The sequence below is a fragment of the Gopherus flavomarginatus genome, chromosome 22 (assembly GCF_025201925.1).
Source record: "Gopherus flavomarginatus isolate rGopFla2 chromosome 22, rGopFla2.mat.asm, whole genome shotgun sequence".
In the NCBI taxonomy this organism is placed as follows: Eukaryota; Metazoa; Chordata; order Testudines; family Testudinidae; genus Gopherus; species Gopherus flavomarginatus.
In genome coordinates, this window is record NC_066638.1 from 18,529,628 (window position 1) to 18,553,284 (window position 23,657).

At 48.5% G+C, this 23,657-nt stretch overlaps 1 protein-coding gene across 6 annotated transcripts in view; it reads right to left on the reverse strand.

Moving 5' to 3' along the window:
- Window positions 1-6,309: 6,309 nt before the first annotated feature.
- SMPDL3B (sphingomyelin phosphodiesterase acid like 3B) overlaps window positions 6,310-23,657 on the reverse strand; it is a 241,181-nt gene continuing 223,833 nt past the window's right edge. For 2 of the 6 annotated variants that reach the window (XM_050932337.1, XM_050932340.1), the window contains 7 exons: window positions 21,963-22,106; window positions 20,860-21,032; window positions 20,521-20,701; window positions 18,606-18,739; window positions 14,579-17,198; window positions 10,457-10,657; window positions 6,310-9,449 (listed from right to left, as the gene is read on the reverse strand). In XM_050932337.1, the coding sequence (XP_050788294.1) occupies window positions 16,818-17,198; window positions 18,606-18,739; window positions 20,521-20,701; window positions 20,860-21,032; window positions 21,963-22,106 (1,013 nt within the window). In that variant the 3' untranslated portion in view covers window positions 6,310-9,449; window positions 10,457-10,657; window positions 14,579-16,817. Of the gene's footprint in view, window positions 9,450-10,456; window positions 10,658-14,578; window positions 17,199-18,605; window positions 18,740-20,520; window positions 20,702-20,859; window positions 21,033-21,850; window positions 21,911-21,954; window positions 22,107-23,657 lie in introns of those variants that run through there. The other 4 variants (XM_050932338.1, XM_050932339.1, XM_050932341.1 and 1 more) reach the window with 4 other exon arrangements.

Below are 23,657 nucleotides of genomic sequence, written 5' to 3' on the forward strand. Positions count from 1 at the left end.
GGGCTCGCGCAGGGCTCCAGCCAATCGGCTCCCAGCTTAGCGAGGGGCGGTGCAGGCACCGCCCTCTCCTTCCGGTGGCTTCAGACTCGGCGAACGGAAGGGCAAGCGCCGCCATCTTTGCTGTTGGCACTGCCCTCTCTGGCCAGTCTGACAAGCTGCTCCCCGCGCCGTGGCCACGTGCCACGGACCCGGTCGCCCCGGCGGCTTAGCTGTCGCGTGGCCTGATATCGTTAGGCTCCAGGACTAACGGCTGTAGAGCCCTGTCCCCACACATGGCTCAGGCTCGGCAGCGGGTGCTAAACCGGGCCTGGCGACGAGGCGCCCTGCCCACACTTTGCCCTGTGGACTAGAGTGGAGCCTGTAGCCCTAGCCTGGCTGCTGCCCTGCATACAGTGATTTCCCTACACACCCCTTAATTTCCTACACCCCCACCCCAGTTTTGTGAACTAGTTACATGCCAAACCTGGTGGCTGAACTTCGCAACTTTGTCCTCACCCACAACTATTTCACAATATATACCTGCAAGTCAGTGGCACTGCTATGGGTACCCGCATAGTATGCCAACATAAAAATATGGCTGACTTAGAACAACGCTTCCCTGGCTCTCATCCTCTAGCGCCCCATATCTACTTGCGCTACATTGATGACATCATCATCTGGACCCATGGAAAAGAAGCCCTTGATGAATTCCACCATGATTTCAACAATTTCCATCCCACTATCAACCTCAGCCTAGACCAATCCACACAAGCGGTCCATTTCCTTGACACTACTGTGCTAATAAGCGATGGTCACATAAACACCACCCTATACCGGAAACCTACTGACCGCTATACTTACCTACATGCCTCCAGCTTCCATCCAGGACACACCACACAATCCATTGTCTACAGCCAAGCTCTAAGATACAACTGCATTTGCTCCAATCCCTCAGACAGAGACAAACACCTACAAGATCTCTATCAAGCATTCTTAAAATTACAATACCCACCTGCTAAAGTGAAAAAACAGACTGACAGAGTCAGAAGAGTACCCACAAGTCACGTACTACAAGACAGGCCCAACATAGAAAATAACAGAATGCCACTAGCCGTTACCTTCATCGGCCAACTAACACCTCTCCAGCACATCATCGAAGATCTACAACCTATACTGAAAGATTATCCCTCACTCTCCCAGATCTTGGGAGACAGGCCTTTCCTTGCTTACAGACAACCCCCCAACCTGAAGCAAATACTCACCAGCAACCACACACCACAGAACAAAAACACGAACCCAGGAACCTATCCTTGCAACAAAGCCCATTGCCAACGCTGTCCACATAGCTATTCAACAGACACCATCATAGAACCTAATCACATCAGCCACACCATCAGGGGCTCATTCACCTGTACATCTACAAATGTGATATATGCCATCATGTTCCAGCAATGCCCCTCTGCCATGTACATTGGCCAAACCGGACAGTCTCTACGCAAAAGAATAAATGGACACAAATCTGATTTCAGGAATCATAACATTCAAAAACCAGTACGAGAACATTTCAATCTCTCTGGCCATTCAGTAACAAATTTAAAGATGGCAATTTTGCAACAGAAAAGCTTCAAAAACAGACTCCAACTAGAAACTGCTGAACTTGAATTAACATGCAAACTAGATACAATCAGTTTAGACTTAAATAGAGACTGGGAATGGCTGAGCCATTACACACATTGAATCTATTTCCCCATGTTAAGTATCCTCACACCTTCTTGTCAAACTGTCTTAAATGGATTATCTTGATTATCACTGCAAAAGTTTTTTTTTCTCCTGCTGACAATAGCACATCTTAATTAATTAACCTCTTAGAGTTGGTTGGGCAACTCCCACTTTTTCATGCTCTCTGTATGTATATATATCTCCTCACTATAAGTTCCATTGTATGCATCTGAAGAAGTGGGCCACGAAAGCTTATGCTCAAATACATTTGTTAGTCTTCAAGGTGCCACAAGTACTCCTGTTCTTTTTGCGGATACAAACTAACATGTCTGCTACTCTGAAACATACCAATTTAGTGAATGTTTGGAAATTTGAATTGAAATTGAAACATTAATACACACTTTAAAAGCTTATACAGTATATGATAAAATATGTGTATCTGAAAGTATACTAGATTTGAGAAGTATGAACATAGACTAGCTTCCTTATACAGCTGTTGTTTTTTATGACAATGTCAGTGCATTCATTTCGGTGATGTTGGCCAACCCAATAATTTCAAATGATGATTTGTAAGCAAAGTCTAAATGAGCTCTCCCTGACAGCTAGTGATGAGCTGGGGGCTGGGGGAAAAGGCCTCAGGACCAGATTTTATTTACATTCACACCTAATCTACCTAGGTAGCCAGCAAACAGAACTGTGTTGCCCAAGTGACAGATTTTGGCTGGGATTGGGTTACAAATCATTTGAATGAGGGGTGGGGGGGAATGAAATATAGTTCTTATTGTATGAGTAAAGGGCAGTAGAACTGTACTTAGCCTGTGCTGATTGAGGGATCAAAAGAGAGGGTGGGGACCTGTCCCTCTCCACTGTTTAAAGACAGAGCTGATTAGGTTCCATAGATAGTCCTTTGTTCTGTTAAGTGACCACTGCCGCTGAAATCACTGATAATCAGGTCTAAGTGCTGAGTCCTGCTGTGGGACAATGTTCCTGTGGAAGAGACAGCCCAGACTGCAGTAGCAGCAAAGATCCTCCACTGACAACTCAGTGGAAATCACTGTGGGCTGGAACCTCGAGAGACCAACTCGCAGACGTCACAGTGGCAGGTGGCAGCAGAAGTGACTGCACAGGGCCATTGGCAACAGAGTGGCAGAGTGAATGGCAGCACAACGAACAGCCATGGCCAAAGTGAACAATGAGCAGCTGGAGGAACGAGCAAGGTGCCTTCTTGCCCCCTACCCGGGAGATGTACTCACATGAAAGCACCTCTGAACTCTGAGTCTCCACTGACCAAGGACAACACTGGTGAGTGTGGTGCGGTGGAGGGAAAAGTGAGGGGCACATTAAATAAACATTTGTTTGTTGGTATATATATATATATGTGTGTGTGTGTGTTTCCTAGTAGGTTGTTATCTCACATTGTTGCTATCTTGAGAAGTCATTATGTTGGGGAGTTTTTGTAGTAAATATTTTTATTATTATAAGCAGCAAAGAATCCTGTGGCACCTTATAGACTAACAGACATTTTGGAGCATGAGCTTTTTCATGCTCCAAAACGTCTGTTAGTCTATAAGGTGCCACAGGATTCTTTGCTGCTTTTACAGATCCAGACTAACATGGCTACCCCTCTGATACTTTATTATTATAATTATTTTTTACATAAGAATGGTCATACTGGGTCAGACCAATGATCCATGTAGCCCAGTATCCTGTCTTCCGACAGTGGTCAAGCCCAGGTGCTTCAGAGGGAATGAACAGACCAGGGAATCATCAAGTGATCCATCTCCTGTTGCCCATTCCCAGCTTCTGGCAAACAGGCTAAGGCTACTCATCCCTCCCCATCCTGGCTAATAGCTACTGATGGACCTATTCTCCAGGAATTTATCTAGTTCTTTTTTTAATCCTGTTATAGTTTTGGTCTTCACAGCATCCCCTGGCAAAGAGTTCCACAGGTTGACTTTATGTTGTGTGAAGAAGTACTTCCTTTTGTTTTTTTTAAAAAACCTGCTGCCTATTAATTTCATTGGGTGACTGCTAGTTCTTGTGTTATGTGACGGATTAAATAACATTTCCTTATTCACTTTCTTCACACCAGTCAAGATTTTATAGACCTCTATCATATCCCCCCTTAGTCGTCTCTTTTCTAAGCTGAAAATTCCCAGTCATTTTAATTTCTCCTCCTATTTCATACCCCTAATCATTTTAGTTGCCCATCTCTGTACCTTTGCCAATTCCAATACATCTGTTTTGGAATGGAGTGACCAGATCTGCACGCAGTATTCAAGGTGTGCACGTACCATGGATTTATATAGAGGCAATACGATATTTTCTGTCTTATTATCTAGCCCTTTCTTAAAAAAGCAAAGGTTTCAGAGTAGCAGCCATATTAGTCTGTATCTGCAAAAAGAACAGGAGTACTTGTAGCACCTTAGAGACTAACAAATTTATTTGAGCATAAGCTTTCATGGGCTACATCCGATGAAGTGGGCTGGAGCCCACAAAAGCTTATGCTCAGATAAATTTGTTATTTTCTATGGTGCCACAAGTACTCTTGTTCTTTTTTAAAAAAGCAAACAGAATGTAGGGAATGCAGCTGCACACTGAGTTGATGTTTTCAGAGAACTATCCACAATGACTCCAAGATCTCTTTTTCTCGAGTGTTAGCAGATAATTCAGACTCCTTCATTTTGTATGTATAGTTGAGACTGTTTTCCAGCGTGCGTTACTTTGCATTTATCAACTTTGAATTTCATCTGCCATTTTTGTTGCCCATTCACCCAGTTTTGTGAGATCCCTCTGTAACTCTTCGCAGTCTGCCTGGGACTTAACTATCTTGAATAGTTTTGTATCATCTGAAAATTTTGCCACCTCACTGTTTACCCATTTTTCCAGATCATTTATGAGTATGTTGAACAGTAATGGTCCCAGTTCCGACCCCTCAGGGATACCACTGTTTATCTCTCTCCATTCTGAAAACTGATAATTTATTCCTACCCTTTGTTTCCCATCTTTTAACCAGTTACTGATCCATGAGAGGACTTCCCTCTTATCCTATGATGGCATACTTTTCAAAAGTCAATTTAAATTAAATACATTTTTTAAAAAAAATATTTTTTTAGAAGTCTAGACCTGTTATGTTTTGTTAAATTTGCATTATCCTAAAAAAATTTACTTTATTCATCTCTCTTTTATATATCTCATTGGTCCTGATGCCCCCCCTGTAAATTCTAACCTCCCCCCCCGTAATTTCAATTCCTGGGGAAACCACTGCCTGCATACCTAGCGTGGGTTACCTCACCCTGCTTCCCCAGGAGCTAGCACCCACCTGCTACTTCCTGGGGACTTTCCTCTGGGAGCCCCCATCCACCCGCTGCATCCCGGGGGCTCCCCTCTGAACACCCCCATACCCTGGGAGCCAGCATCCACCCGCTGCATCCTGAGGGCTCCCCTCTAAGCACGCCCCAGCCTCTGGGAGCCAGCACCCACCTGCTTTGTCCTTGGGGCTCCCCTGAGAGCACTGCCCTGCCTAACTGCTGAGAGTTTAGTACTGCAGCTCAGCAATATGGGGGCAGAGTTACTCCGTTTGCTCCCTGGGGCATCCGTACATGCCATCTCATTGTGAATTTGGAGGGCCTCAGGCCAAACAATTCCTTCTAGGATCCAGCACCAGAAGCCGTTTGAATCAGGGTACAGGGGAAGGACATTTTAAGGTCAGGCTTGACCAGGCTGGGATGATTTATTTGTGGATTTGTCCTGCTTTGAGCAGGGGGTTGGACTAGATGACCTCCTGAAATCTCTATTCTGTGACTCTGTGACATCCCCCAGACTCTACCATCAGGGGCGGCTCCAGGCCCTAGCATGCCAAGCGCGTGCTTGGGGCAGCAAGCCGTGGGGGGTGCTCTGCCAGCACCGTGAGGGCAGCAGGTAGGCTGCCTTCAGCGGCATGCCTGTGGAGGGTCCGCTGGTCCCGCAGCTTCAGCGGACCCTCCGCAGGCAAGCTGCCAAAGGCAGCCTGTCTGCCGTGCTTGGGGCGGCAAAATGCCTAGAGCCGCCCCTGTCTACTATGGTGCCCAGTCAGTTACTGCCATTCCCCCACTCGTGGGCTGGTGGGGACTATTCTGGCAATGAGTGGGTGCTGGAGCTGTATGGAGGGTTAAGTATATCTATTTGGGAGCAGGGTTCAGGGCAGGGGGCATTGCCTGGCTTTGTAGCCTGTAACTGACATTCTCTCTACAGTGTGGGGGATGCTGCTGAGGCAGCAGATGGACTGACCCTCCAGTACAGTTGTCAAGGCTAATTCCCCACTATGGCACTTCGAGTGCGAAGGTGAGGGCCCACAAAGATTCTAAAAATTAATACTGGCCATTCCAGGATTGTATTAAACTCCCAAGGTTACAGCTTTTATCTGACCTTGGATTGGTAGATGCTGCCACCACCCAAGTGCAGAATCCCTTTCAGAGCCCAGGAAGGCACACTTGGGAATTCTGTCCTGTGGGGTACCCTCAAGCCCTTTCACCCCCTCCTTTGGGGAAGAGCTGAGAAAGGAGAAAAAAAATAGCTGTTGCCACCAGCTAATTAAACAACATGTGCACCTCTTAAGACACAAAAATCCAATTCTCTTCTTAAAAAAGGTAAATTTTATTAATTAAAAAAAAGAAAGAAAATACATCTGGGAACTCAGGGCATTGCTAGATTTTAAAAGAGCAACTACAAGGATTAAGCACCAAGAATAGCTTTCTTGAGATCCAGCTTAAAGGTTACAAACAAAACAAAAGCACCAGGGTTAGCACAGAGGAATCCACAAGCCATAACAAAATAAAAGGAATAAACCTAATTGCATCTTCCTAGACATTTCCTGATCTACTTATATAGCTGGGGTTTTAAATCAGTTGTTTCTAGGAATAATACTGATGATTTTTCATACCTGGCGCAAGCTTCTTGCAGAACAGCTGCCATGTCTGCCTCTCCTTGGGAGAACAACCACAGACAGAGGAAAGGGGAATCTTGTTTCAATTTTAAAAAGTTCTAGCCTTCCCATTGGCTCTTTTGGCCAGGTGCCAACTCACTTCCTTTTTCCTATGCATAGCAGTGAGACTTTTTAACCCTTTACAGATAGAGCAATTAATGGCTACTGAGAAGGACTTTATAGGTACTGGCTGGCTGGGTGTCCATAAAAGGGAGTTACCCTCTCCTCCGCTTCATTTATCACATGCCCCCCAAATCACAAATGATGTAGGCCAGCCTGGTTCAGGTCTGGTCCACACCGGCTGGGATTTCTTCCTGGAGGTTTAAGAAAACAGAGTTAATAAGATACATGCATCTCTAATTTTACTACTAATTACATGAAGAACTAAACAGTATTTTCCATTTTTTAAGAACTACAATGACTTAGAATACAGGGACATTTTAAGCCGGCTGATTCTGGGAAACCTTCCCGGGAGAGTGCATCAGCCACTTTGTTAGAGGCTCCTGAAATGTGTTGTATTTCAAAATCAAAGTCCTGAAGAGCTAAACTCCACCGAAGAAGGTTTTTTGTTAGTCTCTTTGACTGTGTGAAGCCACTTCACTGCAGCATGGTCAGTCTGTAGGTGGAAACGCCATCCCCAAATGTATGGGCGTAGCTTCTCCAGAGCATACATAATGGTGTAACATTCTTTTTCTGAGACTGACCAGTGGCTTTCCCTCTCAGAATTTCTTTTGCTGAGAAACACGACAGGATGGAATTATTGATCTGGTCATTTCTGCATTAAAACTGCTCCTACACCACACTAGGATGCTTCTGTGGTTACAACGAAAGGTTGGTCCAAGTCAGGGGCCCTTAGTATGGGTCAGACATGAGGGCTATCTTAAACCGTTTAAAAGCTTTCTGACACTTCTTAGTCCACTGAACTGCATTTGGCTGTTTTTTCCTGGTTAGGTCTGTTAGTGGGATGGCAATTTGGCTGTAGTGTGGTACAAATTGTCTGTAATCCCCAACCAAGCTCAAGAAAGATTGGACCTGCTTCTTTGACTTAGGGACAGGCCAATGTTGGATAGCATTTACTTTAGGATGTAGGGGGTTGGTAGTCCCTTGAACCACCCGGTGTCCAAAGTATATTACCCTGTTTAGGCCTACTTGACATTTTTTGGCCTTAGCAGTTAATCTTGCCTCACTTATGCACTGGAAGACAACTTGGAGGTGTTCCAGGCGTTCTGCCCATGAATCTGAGAATACGGCCACATCATCAAGGTACGTGACTTCAAATTCCCCAAATCCAGCCAGAAGGTTATCCACCAGTCTCTGGAAGGTGACGGGTGCATTTCACAGTCCAAAATGGAACACATTGAATTCATATAGCCCTACATGGGTGATGAAGGCTGACCTTTCCTTGGCTGGGTTATCTAGCGGCACTTGCCAGTACCCCTTAATTAAGTCTAAGGTGGAGATGAATTGGGCACGTCCCAGTTTCTCCAATAGCTCATCTGTGTGTGGCATTGTTAGTTCTCTGGGCAAGTTATAGCATTTAGCTTATGGTAGTTCACGCAAAAGCGGATTTCCCCATCTGGTTTGGGAACTAGAACCACTAGAGGGGTGGATTACACCCATCTGTAACATGTCCTTGATCTCTGTGATGAAGTGGGGAGTTTTCTTAGGTTTTCCAGTGGGTTGCATGCAGAGCGAGTGGGACTCAGTTTCCCTGGGTGTTATGGGTTTAACGAGGTGAGGGGAGAGGGAGTTTGTTGTTACAGAGGACTGGAGAGGGAACTTGGGACCCCAGCCAATGGCCTGGAGGATGGAGACCCCAGCGATTGGTGACCTGGTGACCCGGAGACGCAGCTCATGAGTCACAGCCGGTTCTGGCCAATGGGAAGACAATGGGCTGCGAAGAGAGGACCCTGGTGACCTGACCAGCCAGTTCCAGCCAGAGGGGGCCAGAGGAGGGCTGAGAGGAGAGAAGACCCAGGCCTTCCTGTTTACGACCCTGTTTACCTGGACAGAAGACAATGGACACAGGCGGGGCTTGGGGCCAGGGATATCGGAGGCCCAGATGGGAAGCAGGGGAGCCCTGGGCTGGAGAGGGGGAGCAAGCAGAGCCCACCTGGATGCAGGGAGACTGGGATGTGCTGGGCTGAGGGAGGCCAGGCTTGAGGCCCTGAGAATTTCCTGTGCTGTGTTCAACTCTCAATAAACCCTCCTGTTTTATGTTGGCTGAGAGTCACTCCGGTCTAGAGAACAGGGTCACATCAACTCCTTCGGGGGTGAGGAGGCCCGGGGGGTCCAGAGCACGTGGACTTCCTGAGGGGGCCCATGGCGAGAGACAGACGTGCTAAGGCTCAGAGAGGTGCGGCTCCAGGAGGTGGAGGGGCCTGACCCCGAGAGAGAGTGGACCCCCCGAGAAGGGCTGTCGCACTGAAAGGGGTACCCCCCACAAACTGCACGGTGCCAAGAGTGGGCACGATCTGTGAGTCCATGACAATCTCCCTTTCTATTGCAGTTTTGGCTTGAGGAGTCATCCAGTAGGTTTGGGCTCTAACTGGGTGAGCATCACTTGTGACAGTGGAGTAGTATGCCTATTTTGTCTGTCCTGGGGTGGCTGAAAACATTGGCGTGAAGCTGGTGCACAGGTCCTGGATTTGCTGTTGCTGCTTACACCCAAGGGTTATGGAAAGTCTCACCTCTTCTAAGTCACCGTTGCTTTTTCCTTCATAGTAGACTCCTTTGGGCCACTCAGCGTCATCTCTCTCATGGGCTATAAACTGGAGAACCTTGATTTCTCAGGAATAAAAGGGTTTTAGAGAATTAACATGGTATACTGTAAGTTTTAGGGTAGAGTCTAAGAACACTATGAAGTAACTAACAGCTCCCAGGTGCTCTCAGACCATAAATGGCCCCTCCCACAACACTTCCATCTTATTGGCCTGGAGCACTTTCAGGACCGTGACTTGGTCACCAACTCTGAAAGAACGCTCTCTGGCATGTTTATCATACCAGGACTTTTGCTCTTGTTGAGCATCTTATAGGTTTTCTCAAGCAAGGGCTAAAGAGTCTTTGAGGGTGTTTTGCAGGTTGGTTACAAAGTCCAAAATGTAACCCCCTCTCATTGCTGCTTCACCAACTGTAATGGCCCCTTAACTTCATGGCCATAAATGAGTTCAAAGGGTGAAAACCCCAAACTGGGATGTGGTACAGCCATGTAGGCAAAGAGCAACTGCTGCAACACTAGGCCCCAATCTTTGAAGTGCTCAGTCACAAATTTACGTATCATGGCCCCCAAAGTCCCATTAAACTTCACTAGGTCATTTGTTTGATGGTGGTAAGAGGTGGCAACCAAATGGTTCAACCCAGGAGCTTCCCAAAGACATTTCATGGTCCCTGCCAGGAATTTAGTTCTTGAATCTGTAAGGATGTCAGAGGGCCAAACTACCCTGGCAAAAATGTTTGCCAATGCCTGTCTCACACTTTTAGCCCTGGTGTTGCTTAGAGCTACTGCTTCTGGCTATCGAGTGGCAAAATCCATGAAGGTCAGTGTGTACATCTTTCCTCTGGGTGTCGTAGGGAAAGGTACCCAGAATATCCACAGCTACTCGCTGAAATGGAACCTCAATTATGGGGAGTAGCTGGAGAGGGGCTGGTCTTGGGGCTTTCCCACCCTCTGGCACACGTCCTTGTCCATTCCCTTCCAGGGGAATGGTTTTCCCAAATGGTCTTTGTTCCTATTCACCCCAGCATGATGACTAGCGTGATCATGGACTAAGCTCAAGAGCTTTTCCCAATACTTACTTGGAACTACCAACTGTCTTTGAGGATGTCTGTCCTCCTTGTGCCCACCAAAAAGGGTTTCCTTATATAAGAGTCCTCCTTCTACAACAAACCTGGACCTATTAGAAGAGCTGAGAGGCGGTGGGTCGCTCCGTGCTGCCTTCCAAGCTCCCTTGAGGCTTTCATTCACTTCCTGCTCTGCCTGGAACTGCTCCCTTGATGCTGGAGACATTAGTTCCTCACTGGATTGTGGACTTGGGCTTGGTCCCCCTGGAAGCGATGCAGGTGATGGGAGTGTGTCTCCATCGACTGTGAACTGCTCTCCGTTGGCACACTAGGTTGTATTTCAGGCTCTGGTTGAGCTTCTTGTGCCAGTGTAGCTGCTGCTGCAGGTGCAGGCTCTGTGGCGCCTTTTGGTGCTGGCTTCCCAGACTCTGATGAGGTTGCAAGCATGGGCTTTGGTGCTGACTGCTCCACCAGTTACTATCCGTGGACTGGTTCTGCCTGGGTCTCAGAATCTACAACTGCTGCCATAGACTCTGGTCTGGGGTTTGGTTCCATGCCACCACCTTGGCTGGGTCCCCAAAGGAGGCTCAGGAATGGAGTTAGGTGTGGAGGCCTCTTTAGCTTGGCTGCAGGTGACCATCCCCACCCTTTTTGTTAGCCTTACATGGTTGGCTCAGTCTTCTCCCAGCAGTATGGGAATGAGATAATCGTCATAGACTGCAAAAGTCCATATTCCTGACCAGGCCTTGTACTGGACAGGCGACTTGGCTGTAGTCAAGTTAAAAGAGTTGGCCATAAAGGGTTGCACCGTCACTTGGGCCTCTGGGTTGATGAATTTGGGGTCCACTAAAGATTGGTAGATAGCTGACACCTGTGCTCCAGTGTCTCTCCACACAGTAATCTTCCTTCTGCCCACACTCCCAGTTTCCCTTTGCTTTGGGGGTTCTCTGAGGCATCCGGGCCTGAGGGCTCTGGGTGAGACCCTGGGGTGATGAGTTGCAGTTGGCTGGTGCTCTTGGGGCAGTTGGCCTTCACGTGCCCCAGCTCATTACATCTAAACCATCACGTGGCTGACTGTGGGCTTGGGTGAGCTGGGTGGTGGAGAGTAGGGTAGCGGGATGAGAGGGCACCTGGGGTCTCCCTGTCTGTGTGGAGGGCTCCTTTTTGCAATTTGGGGCCTTGGGCTAACCCCGATGGTGGGGTGTCATCTCAGGTTGCCCTTTCTGGTTTCCCAACCAACTGCTACTAGCTTTCTTCTTCTCTACCACCTCCACCCATTTGGCTCCGATCTCCCCTGCCTCAATTAGGAGCAGCAGGTTTAAAACAATAAAAGGAAGAAGTTCTTCACACAGTGCACAGTCAATCTGTGGAACTCCTTGCCTGAGGAGGTTGTGAAGGCTAGGATTATAACAGGGTTTAAAAGAGAACTAGATAAACTTATGGAGGTTAACTCCATTAATGGATATTATCCAGGAGAGGTAAGGAATGGTGTCCCTAGCCTCTGTTTGTCAGAGAGTGGAGATGGATGGCAGGAGAGAGATCACTTGATCATTACCTGTTAGGTTCACTCCATCTGGGGCACCTGGCATTGGCCACTGTCGGTAGACAGGATACTGGGCTGGATGGACCTTTGGTCTGACCCAGTATGGCTGTTCTTATGTTCTTATATTTCGATTAACATTTTTATTAAAAAAACTAGAATGATATAAAATTAACATGGCTCACATTAAATGGATCAAAAACTGGCTGACAGGTCTAAAAATATAATCGTAAATGGGTAATTGTCATTGAGTGGATGTCAAGTATCAGAGGGGTAGTCATGTTAGTCTGTATTGGGCCATGAATACTGTGGGAACGTCTCGCTACAGAAAATTTTTGCCCAGCACCCTTCCATCTCCCAAATCCCTTCCTGTTCTCTGGCCCCCAAGAGCTACATCCCTTTAGGGGAGGCAAAAGCCCCAGGACAGCAGTTTTTATCCCTGTGCAACCGCAGAGGGAACATTACAGTAACTTCTCCAGAGCTGCATGTTTGCAACGAGCCACAGAGCCACTCCTCTGGCACAGCGAAGGGTTACTGCCCCTTCCAGGTTTGAGGGAAGCTCCATGACTTATCCAAGGGCAAACCTAGCAACTGAACGAACCCATGCAATCAAGGCCTGCTGCCCTGGCGAGCCACTCTATGGCTTCATTTAGATATCGAAAAGGGTCCAATAACAGCACTGCACTGTCTCATCCCTGGGTCTCAGGGCACTTTGGGTTGGGGGTAGGGGGCACAGAGACACTGCATTTCGCCAGTGAGTCACTGAGTCATTAAGAACAAGATTTTTATAAATAGGAGCCTAAATTCAGGCCCCTAAGTCTATGTTAAGGTAGTGAACTAGCGCTGCGCAGGATTGCTGAGTGTGCAGCAGCCCCCTGACCTCAATGGGCGTTGCTGGTGATACGAAAGGATTTTGAGCTGCTCTGCTTTGTTTCTTAAGCACAGAACTGAAAGCCTTGCTTTGCCACCATTAACTGAAAATAGGGGCAGAACTGAAATAAAATTAAATTGGTAAGAAATGAGGTGGCAGTAGTAGACCATAACATTAAGGTGCATAAGTTAACAATTAAGCATATACTAAAGAAATAAGGTGGTACCGTAAGTGTGTGTACAATGTTGGCACACAGCCCAGGACAATGAATTGATAGTATAAGCAGGTTAGCCTATGGCTAGTGTGTTGGTAGTCAGATATGGCCTAAGATCAAGTAAAGGTGATGCCAAAACTAAAGGGAGTGGTCAAGCAGGCATGTTCAGTCCAAAACTAGGTGAGGGTCACCATGCCATAATAGTAAGCATCCCATAATACTAAAACATGTTGTCTAACATCTTTGACAGCTTCAGCAGTTGTGATTGGTCTATAAGTATGGCTCCATCAGAGAGGGTGTAAAGGTGACTGGAGGATAGCTATGCTAATACTAAGATTGGGAAACAAGCCAATCAGAACAGGTCAAAAACTGTATAAAAGATAGAAAGCAGACAGGCAAAAGTCAATCAAGTTAGGACCAGGAGAAGGAGGAGAACCAGGAAAAGATCGGAAGAAACCTAAAAAAGCGAAGCAGCAGCAGAAGGAACTGCAGGGCGACAGCACAGCAGCAATGCTGCTGGGACAGAGCAGGATCCTTAGAAAGAACAGAGCATAAACATGCTAGCTATAGTATAGAAATAGGGTTAATAATGCATGTGTATGCTTGGGATACTAAAGATGAGTGTCTGTGGTGTGTATGTTTATTTTACTGTGTATAAAGTTTGACTTTATTAAGATTTATCACTGTGCTGCATAGCACCATGTGCAGAACAATCACTTAAGTCATTCCAACTGTATAACATTACAGTATTGAGTACTTTAGCTTGTATACCTCTAAGGGATTTATGTTTGTTTTAATTTAGGTTTCGATTAATTAGGAAACATTGATTACAATAAATAAAGAAAACAATTTGTTTTGGAAAAGTATTGCCTGGATGTCAATCCTTTGAGTGGCAGGCTGGATCTGTGTCCTCCAAGAGGTGAACAGAACTAGTCTGTTCTGAGAAGTTTCCTGCAGGACACAGGGAAATCCTTGGTAAACCATGGCAATTTCATAGAATCATAGAGATTAGGGTTGGAAGAGAGGTCATCTAGTCCAACTCCCTGCTCAAAGCAGGACCAACACCAACTAAATCATCCCAGACAAGGCTTTGTCAAGCTGGGACTTAAAAACCTCTAAGGATGGAGATTCCACCACCTCCCAAGGTAACCCATTCCAGCGCTTCACCACCCTCCTAATAAATTTTTTTTTCCAATATCCAACTACACCTCCTCCACTGCAATTTAAGACCATTACTTCTTGTTCTGTCATCTGCCACCACTGAGAACAGCTGAGCTCCATCCTCTTTGGAACCACCCTTAAGGTAGTTGAAGGCTGCTATCAAATCCCCCCTCACTCTTCTCTTCTGCAGACTAAATAACCCCAGTTCCCTCAGCCTTTCCCCGTATGTCATGTGCCCCAGCCCCCTGATCATTTTTTGTTGCTCTCCGCTGGACTATCTCCAATTTTGTCCACATCCTTTCTGTAGTGGGGGCCCCAGCAGTGGACGCAGTATTCCAGATGTGGCCTCACCAATGCTGAATAAAAGGGAATAATCACTTCCCTCAATCTGCTGGCAATCCTCCTACTAATGCAGCCCAATATGCCGTTAGCCTTCTTGACAACAAGAGCACACTGTTGACTCATATCCAGCTTCTCATCCGCTGTAATCCCCAGGTCCTTTTCTGCAGAACTGCTGCTTAGCCAGTTGGTCCCCAGCCTGTAGCAGTGCATGGGATTCTTCTGTCCTAAGTGCAGGACTCTGCATTTGTCCGTGTTGAACTCATCAGATTTCTTTTGGGCCAATCCTCCAATCTGTGTAGGTCACTCTGGACCTTATCCCTACCCTCCAGAGTGTCTACCTCTCCCCCCAGCTTAGTGTCATCTGCAAACTTGCTGAGGGCGGATGACACTCTTTACCTTGCAGGAAGGGATTAATAGGTTAACATTTGGGGACCATAAGAACAGCCATACTGGGTCAGACCAAAGGTCCATCTAGCCCGGTGGCCGACAATGCCAGGTGCCCCAGAGGGAATGAACAGAACAGGTAATCATCAAATGATCCATCCCCTGTCACTCATGCCCAGCTTCTGGCAAACAGAGGCTAGGGACACCATTCCTGCCCATTCTGGCTAATAGCCATTGATGGACCTAGCCTCCATGAATTTATCTAGTTTGTTTTTTAACTTTGTTATAGTCTTGGCCTTCACAACATCCTCTGGCAAAGAGTTCCACAGGTTGACTGTGCATTGTGTGAGAAAATACTTCCTTTTCTTTGTTTTAATCCTGCTGCCTATTAATGTCACTTGGTGACCCCTAGTTCTTGTGCTATGAGAAGGAGTAAATAACACTTCCTTGTTTGTTTCTTCCACACCAGTCATGATTTTATAGACCTCAATCACATTACCCCTTAGTCATCTCTTTTCCAGGCTGAAAAGTCCCTGTCTTATTAATCTCACCAGTTACAGAAGCTGTTCCATACTCCCTAATCATTTTTGTTGCCCTTTTCTGAACCTTTTCCAATTCCAGTATATATTTTTTGAGATGGGGCACCCACATCTGCACACAGTATTCAAGATGTGGGCATATGATGGATTTATATAGAGGCAATATGATATTTTCTATCTTATTATCTATCCCTTGTGTAATGATTCCCAACATTCTGTTTGCTTTTTTGACTGCTGCTGCACATTGAGTGGATGTTTTCAGAGAACTATCCACAATGACTCCAAGATCTTTCTTGAGTGGTAGCAGCTAATTTAGACCCCATCATTTGATATGTATAGTTGGGATTATGTTTCCTAATGTGCATTACTTTGCATTTGTCAACATTGAATGTCATTTGCCATTTTGTTGCCCAATCACCCAGTTTTGAGAGATCTTTTTGTAGCTCTTCACAGTCTGCCGAGAACGTAACTATCTTAAGTATTTTTGTATCATCTGTAAATTTTACCACCTCACCGTTTACCCCTTTTTCCAGATCATTTATGAATATGTTGACTAGGACTGGTCCCAGTACAGACCCCTAGGGGACACCACTATTTACCACTCTCCATTCTGAAAACTGACCCTGTATTCCTACCCTTTGTTCCCTATCTTTTAACCAGTTTCCAGTCCATGTAAGCAACAGAACGGCTACTCTGAGACCCTTAGATCTGTTCCTGGGGTAATGCTGGGAGCGCACCACTTAAAAATTGGACATTTATTTTGGAACCTAAGGTTAGGCATTGACATTGGAAAATCTTGGCCTAAGAGACTTGCTCAAGTTCACATGGTAAATAAGAGTCAGAATAAGGAACCGCACCCAGCTGTCTTGGCTTATGCATCACAACCTATCCTGCTGCCCCACATTCCCACCCACCCATGCCACTCAGTCAGCCTCTGTGGTCTCCTTGTCACTAGGAAAAAAGGCATGTTCTTAACTCCAGTCACCGCACTTGGGCTACAATCCTAGTGACAAAGCAGGCTGTAGTTCCACACTTTTTAGCAGATTGAGTTAAAGATTATGGAACTTGTGAAGTTTCCGCTCATGTCATGGTGGGGTGAACAGCAATTTCCTCACCCACCTTCCTGGTTAGAAAGCACCAGGCAGGACACCATCCCTTCCAAACCCAACAATCTTTATTAGAAGGAGTCAAAATCATGTCATAAAACCCCTGCAATGACAATAGATTTCATCCTCTTCCAGAGTAAGTTCCACCCACTGAGGCATTTGCTGATGTTGATTTATGTGCTGCATTCTCTGTTTGCACAGGGCTCCACCTAGTCAGAGTCACCAGAGGTGCCTCTGGAAGCTGAGGAGGCCCAGCAGTGAGCAGAGAAATAAAAGGGGTTTTGCTGGCAGAGTGGATACAGCTGTGAAGCTCCTGGCTTTAATGCATTCATCGTATTTTAGAAAATCAACTTCCCTGATAGCACAGATATGATCAGTCTGGCAGCTCTCGTCACACTCTGTGAGGTCATACTTGACTGAGTTAAACTGATAGTACTGCTGTAAGTAGTGCTTGTCCTTTGATATCTTCTCCAGCACCATGTGCATAGAGCATGCTGACCCATTAGGCACCTGGAAGGCTTCAGTCAGCCGATACTCTCTCTCCCAGCTTGGGGCCACCAGGTTAGCATGGCTTAGGTTTAAATAATAAGTCACTACATCCTGCAGCAAGAAAGAGGAGACCAAGAGGAGTGTTAGGGCAAAGAGCGCAGAAACAACACTGAGAATGACCAGTTCAGCCAGGGCTGTGATGGGGCTGGGCTTCAGCAGTTTCCCCATCACTGGTGCTGGTGTGAGGCACTTCCGACCACTTCAAACCCAGCTTGGAAGAGACACCCACCACCTAGCAATGAATAGGTGTCTGGCAGGCTCTGGTCAATTCCAGCAGGGCAGTTCTGGCTGGATGTTGGCTCTGCTTGGGGGCCCGGCCATCATGCTGGGGGCTTTATCCTGTCAAGTAACAGGCCATGTACAAAGGGCTGTTAATGGGGCCCAGGTTAAAGGCATCCCAAACCTGAGTATCCTGCAGGGGCCAGCTTTAAAAGAGTTTAACTAGAACTGGATTTGTGCCCCACTTTGCATCTTTATGCTGGATGGAGAAGGGCCAGCAGGGCGCTTGGGGTGTTTGTTTTTACCACAGAAATCTCAAGCTCGTGGTGCTTTGCAGCGGGTGTGGGGTAGGGCGCAGGGTTACTGTAAGCAGGAGCCCTTCCTGGAGGAGATGGGGGCAGAATCTTTACTAAAGCTGCCTTTTGCCAAACTGTTCATTGCTCAGGAAAGTTACCAGGTGTTAACAAAATCAAAGCGAAAGCAGAGCTTTAAACAGTCTGGTTAAAACCCCTGCTGCTCTGTCTCCCAGCATTCACTCTCCGGGCTCCTGTGATCTCTCCTTTACTAGTTCTCCAGCCTTCCAGAGAGTCTTCCAGGACAAATAAACATTGCATTTCTAATGGACCAAACAGAGGAGTTTATAAAAATTATACTTTGGGGCCTTCTTTATTCACTGTAAAGAAGCAAAGAAGGGCACCAGCACATTTTCCCCTTTTCAGGTAGATCACTGAGTCAGGGTCCCCAGTTACAACACAGCTATTCCCTGATCCGGTTACACTACGGTCCTGTTCATAGTGTAGATCAGATCAAAACCGTATTCTGTATGGGAGCTAGAGTCTTGCATGTGAGCTCTAGTCAGCTGTGATTTTATTCCCCAAATGGAAGTGTTGGAAGACCCACTACTTGGGATATTTAAACCCAGACTGGGTAAGGGCCTGCAGAATAAACTGGGAGGAGCAATCCTGCACTGCCCCAGGGGGCTCTGATCCCAGCAGTTGGCTAAGGCCCACATCACCCTCCCAAGCTCCCTGGAACTTACTGCCATTGTCCTACTGAAATCAAACCTTCACGTGCACTGTGACACTGGAATATTTTGCCCCTGCCTCTCTCTCTTTGGCCTTAGATTAACTCTGGCTCTGATTTGTTAGAGCAACTTGGAGGTATTGAGTGAGCAGCCCCAAGGGCTGTTGCAGTCGTGCCCCAAGGGGACAGACCATGCAGTGTGGGGGTGTCTCCCACCTTCACTTGAAGGGTGCCTCGGTCATAGTCAAAGACTCGGATCCCAGGGTTGTTGGCGCCGTTGTGCACTCCGGGTAGCGTTGTTTTCCAGGGAGTCACTCCTGGGGCTAAGAACATGGTGTTGATTGGGGAACCTGAATGGAAAGGCAAAACAAAGCGTATATGAGTGAAAGCCTGGCATTTGTCAGACCCAGTCCAGCTACAACCCCTGTGCTTGTATTGGTAACTAGTCTGTGATGCTGCTGCCTGATCCACTTACCTCAGCCATGTGTCAGTGGTGTTTGTGAATCCACTCCTAATGCTACCCAATGACATCTACAGTGCATGAGCAACAGCCAACATCTGGGCTGACACCAGGATTGAACTGGGGCCCTCCCCAGCTAAAAGCACAACTCTCTACAATCTGAGCTAAAGAATCAGGCTCTACAGCTAGGGACTGCAACAGATTCACATCCTCTGTGCCCAGGGCTGGATTAACGCAGGGGCCCCCACAGAAATAAATTCATAATTCTGTCGACTGAGATCAGCTGGTCAATTCTGGAGCCTCTGCCAGTCAATTGCGATCTCCGGACTGCTAAAAGTCCAGTGCAGCAGGCTCAGGAAGGCTGCCTGCCATAGCCCCATGTTGGTCCTGGAAGCAGCCGGTTGCTGGCACATGTCTGTGGCCCCTGGCAAGGGGGTGGGGGGAAGGAGGCTTCTCGTGCTGCCCCCACCCCTGGCAACGTCCCCAGCCAATGGGAGCTGCAGGGGTAGTGCTTGTGGGCACAGGCAACGCACAGAGACCTGCTGCCTCCCCCTCCCCAAGGGGCGCACAGGGACGTGCCACTATCCAGTCGCTTCCGGGAGTGGCATGAGGCCACGGCAGGCAGCCTGCCTGAGCCCTGCTGCGTCGCTGGCTGGGAGCCGCCTGTGGTAAGCGCCTCCCAGCCGGAAACTGCACCTTGCATCCCCTCCTGCACCCCAACCCCCTGTCCCAGGTCAGGCTCCACTCCTGCACCAAACTCCCTCCCAGAGCCTGCATCTTTAACCCTCTCCCGCACCTGGACACTCTGCCTCAGCCTGGAGCCCCCTCCTGCACCCAACATGACATGCATCCGATGAAGTGGGTATTCACCCACGAAAGCTCATGCTCCAAAACATCTGTTAGTCTACAAGGTGCCACAGGACTCTTTGCTGCTCCTGCACCCAAACTCCCTCCCAGAAATAAACTAATATAACAGCTGTTCTAAGGGAAGAAGTAGACTATGTTGAATCCTACATGATTTAAGACTGAAATGTAACCATAGAACGGCTTCATGTTAATTAAAAGGCAAGTTCAGTATAGCGTTAATAGCCTCAATGCCATAGTGGTGATCATTTTGTTTTAAATTAGGAAAAAAACGTGTATACAGGGGCCCCGGGCCCACAGGAAAGTGAATCCAGCCCTGTCTGTGGCACCCACTACAGAGCTCCATGACCGACACTGACCCGTGAGTTACATAGGCTGGAAAGATCTGTGCTGCTACCCCACAGTGCCTCAGCAGGTAGGGACAGAGTGCCTGGAGGACAGTCGCCATCTTGAGGTGGGGCAGTGCACTCTGAGATGTCCTACTGCACAGTGCTGGGAGGCACGAGGACTCGCCAAACTGTAACATAGGCATGCTTACAGGTCTTGCTACATCATGGTGAAAAGGTTTTCAGCAAAGGATCCCCTGATTTGGTACTGAAAAGAGTCCATGTGCTAGAATAGACTGGACCAAACCGTCTTCCATGCAATTTCAGAAAGTGTGATGCAGAACAAGTCTTTCCTAGCATTTGGACTAATTTCAATAGCATTTGGGGAATGATTACTGAGAACCACGTTCAGTAATGGGATGTTCTCCTAGAGTGGACAGGGCTGTGGGTGAACGGCACAGACCAAGCCAAGGAACAGTACCTCCATTGCTGTAAAACATCCGGAAGCTGTCAGTGTGATGGTGCCCAAAGAACTGGGCAGCTATCACTGCATGGTTTTGCTGCACGATCTCTGTGTATCGTTTGTTAAAGTGCTTCTGAAACCAGGGTTTGCTCCGCTTCTTCTCAAAGAAGCCAGGTGGGATGTGCCCCACAATGTAGACCTACAACAGAAAAGAGCCTGGCTGAGTACAGACTAAGTGCATGCTTCCAAGCAGAGGAGAGGCTCTCCAGGGTTTATAGACTGAGGACCTCCGCGGCAGAAGGGGCTTACAGGAGGGACTTTCCAGGGTGGGCGAAGTAAAGAAAGAAACAGTTTTACCATTTCTTCTGCTTTTGACGCATTGGTCAGCACATCTTCCAGCCACTGGAACTGCCCACCAGGGTCCTCCAAGCCAGCTGTCTGATTATTGCTATCGTAGTACAGATTGGTGTTGAGGACAATCATTTGTCCTTTGGTATTGGGACCAAGCAGCTTCTCGCTGTAGAAAGCACCTGCAAAACACAACCAGCAGGAGAAGGACCTGACTGTACAATGCTTGCTGGCTTTTGTGCCCCAAATTCCTCTCCTATTTCTATCTCAGATTCAGCTCCACGGTGATAGCTGTGATGGGGGCCCTAGCCTGGGCAAGGTGCCAGTGGCTGCCAGCACACTGAACACCATTTGCTGTGGACCTGATCTGAGCAGGGTTAGTGTATGGTGGTTAGAAGACCAGAGGCTTCCTAGAGTCCTGCCTGCATCAGTGCTCCCAAAGCTGCTTCCAGCCATGCAGCTGAAGTGCTGGTCATGCAATGATGGGAAATGTTTTGGTAAAGATGCTCAAAGTGGCTCAGCCCACTGCTCTCCTGCATGTCTGGGAGTTTGTAAATGCATCCTTTGTTCCTGTTCAAGGAGGACAAGCTCATCTGGAGTATAATTATTTCAGGGCAACCTGTGACTCTAGTGTAACCGGCACTTCCACCCATGGCTGCTTATGTAAGCCCAGGATAAAGGAGGCCCTGAGTGGTGATCTGCACAATCTGCGCAAGTGAGTCCAGGAGCTGGAGAGCCAGAGAGAACCACGGGCTTTGTCTTGAGTCCAACAGCCTCAGACCCTCATATTCATTACAGCCCAGTTCTACAACTTCTGCACTATAAGGGACACTCCTGGGACACCCTTCTAGTGCAACTGTGAGAAAGCAGGAGAGATTGAGGCACAAGGAACCGTCTTTCCTTTTCTCATGTGTAAGTGAATTCAGAGCTGGTGAGTGGCACCAGGTTGGCAGCCTATTGCTAGGGCCCTTCCTCTAACTGCAGATATGCCCCAAACTACCCTGTCAGTAGAAGGCAGCACTGCATGGGCAGCATGTCACTGGGGATTCCTCCGCCCTCTTCCCCAGCAATGCAGACAGAAGGAGCTAGCTGTGCCGGAATTACGGGCATGCCTGCTTTGAATGTTGGGATGGAGGCATTGCTGAGCCATGAGCGCCAGAGTTCAGCTGTTGCGTTGTAGATCCTGTGTGTCTTGGCTGGGAACTGGTTCTTGGGATGGAAGTCATGATTGCCCATCGCAGGATAGACTTTAGTGTCTGGAGAAAATCAAGAGAAAACATGAAGGAACATGTGGCCTGTTTTGGTACTGGAGTGCAAGAGAGTTAAGGGAGAGGACAGAATGACTCAGGGCAGGGACGGCTCCAGAGGTTTTGCCACCCCAAGCAGCCAAAAAAAAAAAAGCCGCAATCGCGATCTGCGGCAATTCAGCGGGAGGTCCTTCACTCCGAGCAGGAGTGAGGGACCCTGTGCCGAATTGCCGCCGAATCCCTGGAAGTGCTGCCCCACTCTCGAGTTGCTGCCCCAAGCCCCTGCTTGATAAGCTGGTGCCTGGAGCCGGCCCTGACTCAGCGGCAGGGCAAGAGGCTATGGGACCCATCAATGCTAGGTCACCCCTTCGCAGGGCAGGAATGGCTGAATGATATTCCCATCCACCAGGGTGGTCTCAGCCCAGTGGGTGGGGAACAAAAATGCTAATAGGCCTCTTATGAGCAGCCTGAGGCCAGGACTGGATAGAGTTTGGAGTGAATTCCCCCCTCGTGCTTGGAGGCAGCTACACTGGGGAAAACTGTGGTCTCCTGAACTGCTGCAGCTCCACTAAAATACCTGTAGCAAACCTAGGAAGCAATTGTGCAGGTCAGTCCTTGGGGAGGAGCTGTTTAGGGGGAGCACTTGGGGAACTCCTTAAAGTCAGCACCTGGGGAGCCATTTATAGTGAGTGTCGGAGTGAGCACAAAGGGGACAGGGAGTGCTTAGGGTGAGCACTCGGGGGTGGGGGGGACTGTAGGGTGAACCCCTGGCGAGGAGCTGTTCAGGGTGGGCACTCGGAGGGCGGCTGAAGGGTGAGCCTCTAGTGAGGAGCTGTTCAGGGTGGGCACTGGGGGGGGGACTGTAGAGTGAACCCCTGGCGAGGAGCTGTTCAGGATGGGCACTCGGGGGGGCTGTAGGGTGAGCCCCTGGCGAGGAGCTGTTCAGGGTGGGCACTCGGGAGGGGGCTGTATGATGAGCCCCTGGCGAGGAGCTGTTCAGGGTGGGCACTCAGGGTGGGTCTGTATGGTGAGCCCCTGGAGAGGAGCTGTTCAGGGTGGGCACTCAGGGTGGGTCTGTATGGTGAGCCCCTGGAGAGGAGCTGTTCAGGGTGGGCACTCGGGGGGGGGCTGTAGGGTGAGCCCCTGGTGAGGAGCTGTTCAGGGTGGGCACTCGGGGGGGGGCGCTGTATGGTGAGCCCCTGGTGAGGAGCTGTTCCGGGTGGGCACTCAGGGTGGGTCTGTATGGTGAGCCCCTGGCAAGGAGCTGTTCCGGGTGGGCACTCAGGGTGGGTCTGTATGGTGAGCCCCTGGCGAGGAGCTGTTCAGGGTGGGCACTCGGGGTGGGTCTGTATGGTGAGCCCCTGGCGAGGAGCTGTTCAGGGTGGGCACTCGGGGGGGGGCGCTGTATGGTGAGCCCCTGCGGAGGAGCTGTTCAGGGTGGGCACTCGGGGGGGGGCGCTGTATGGTGAGCCCCTGGCGAGGAGCTGTTCAGGGTGGGCACTCGGGGTGGGTCTGTATGGTGAGCCCCTGGCAAGGAGCTGTTCAGGGTGGGCACTCGGG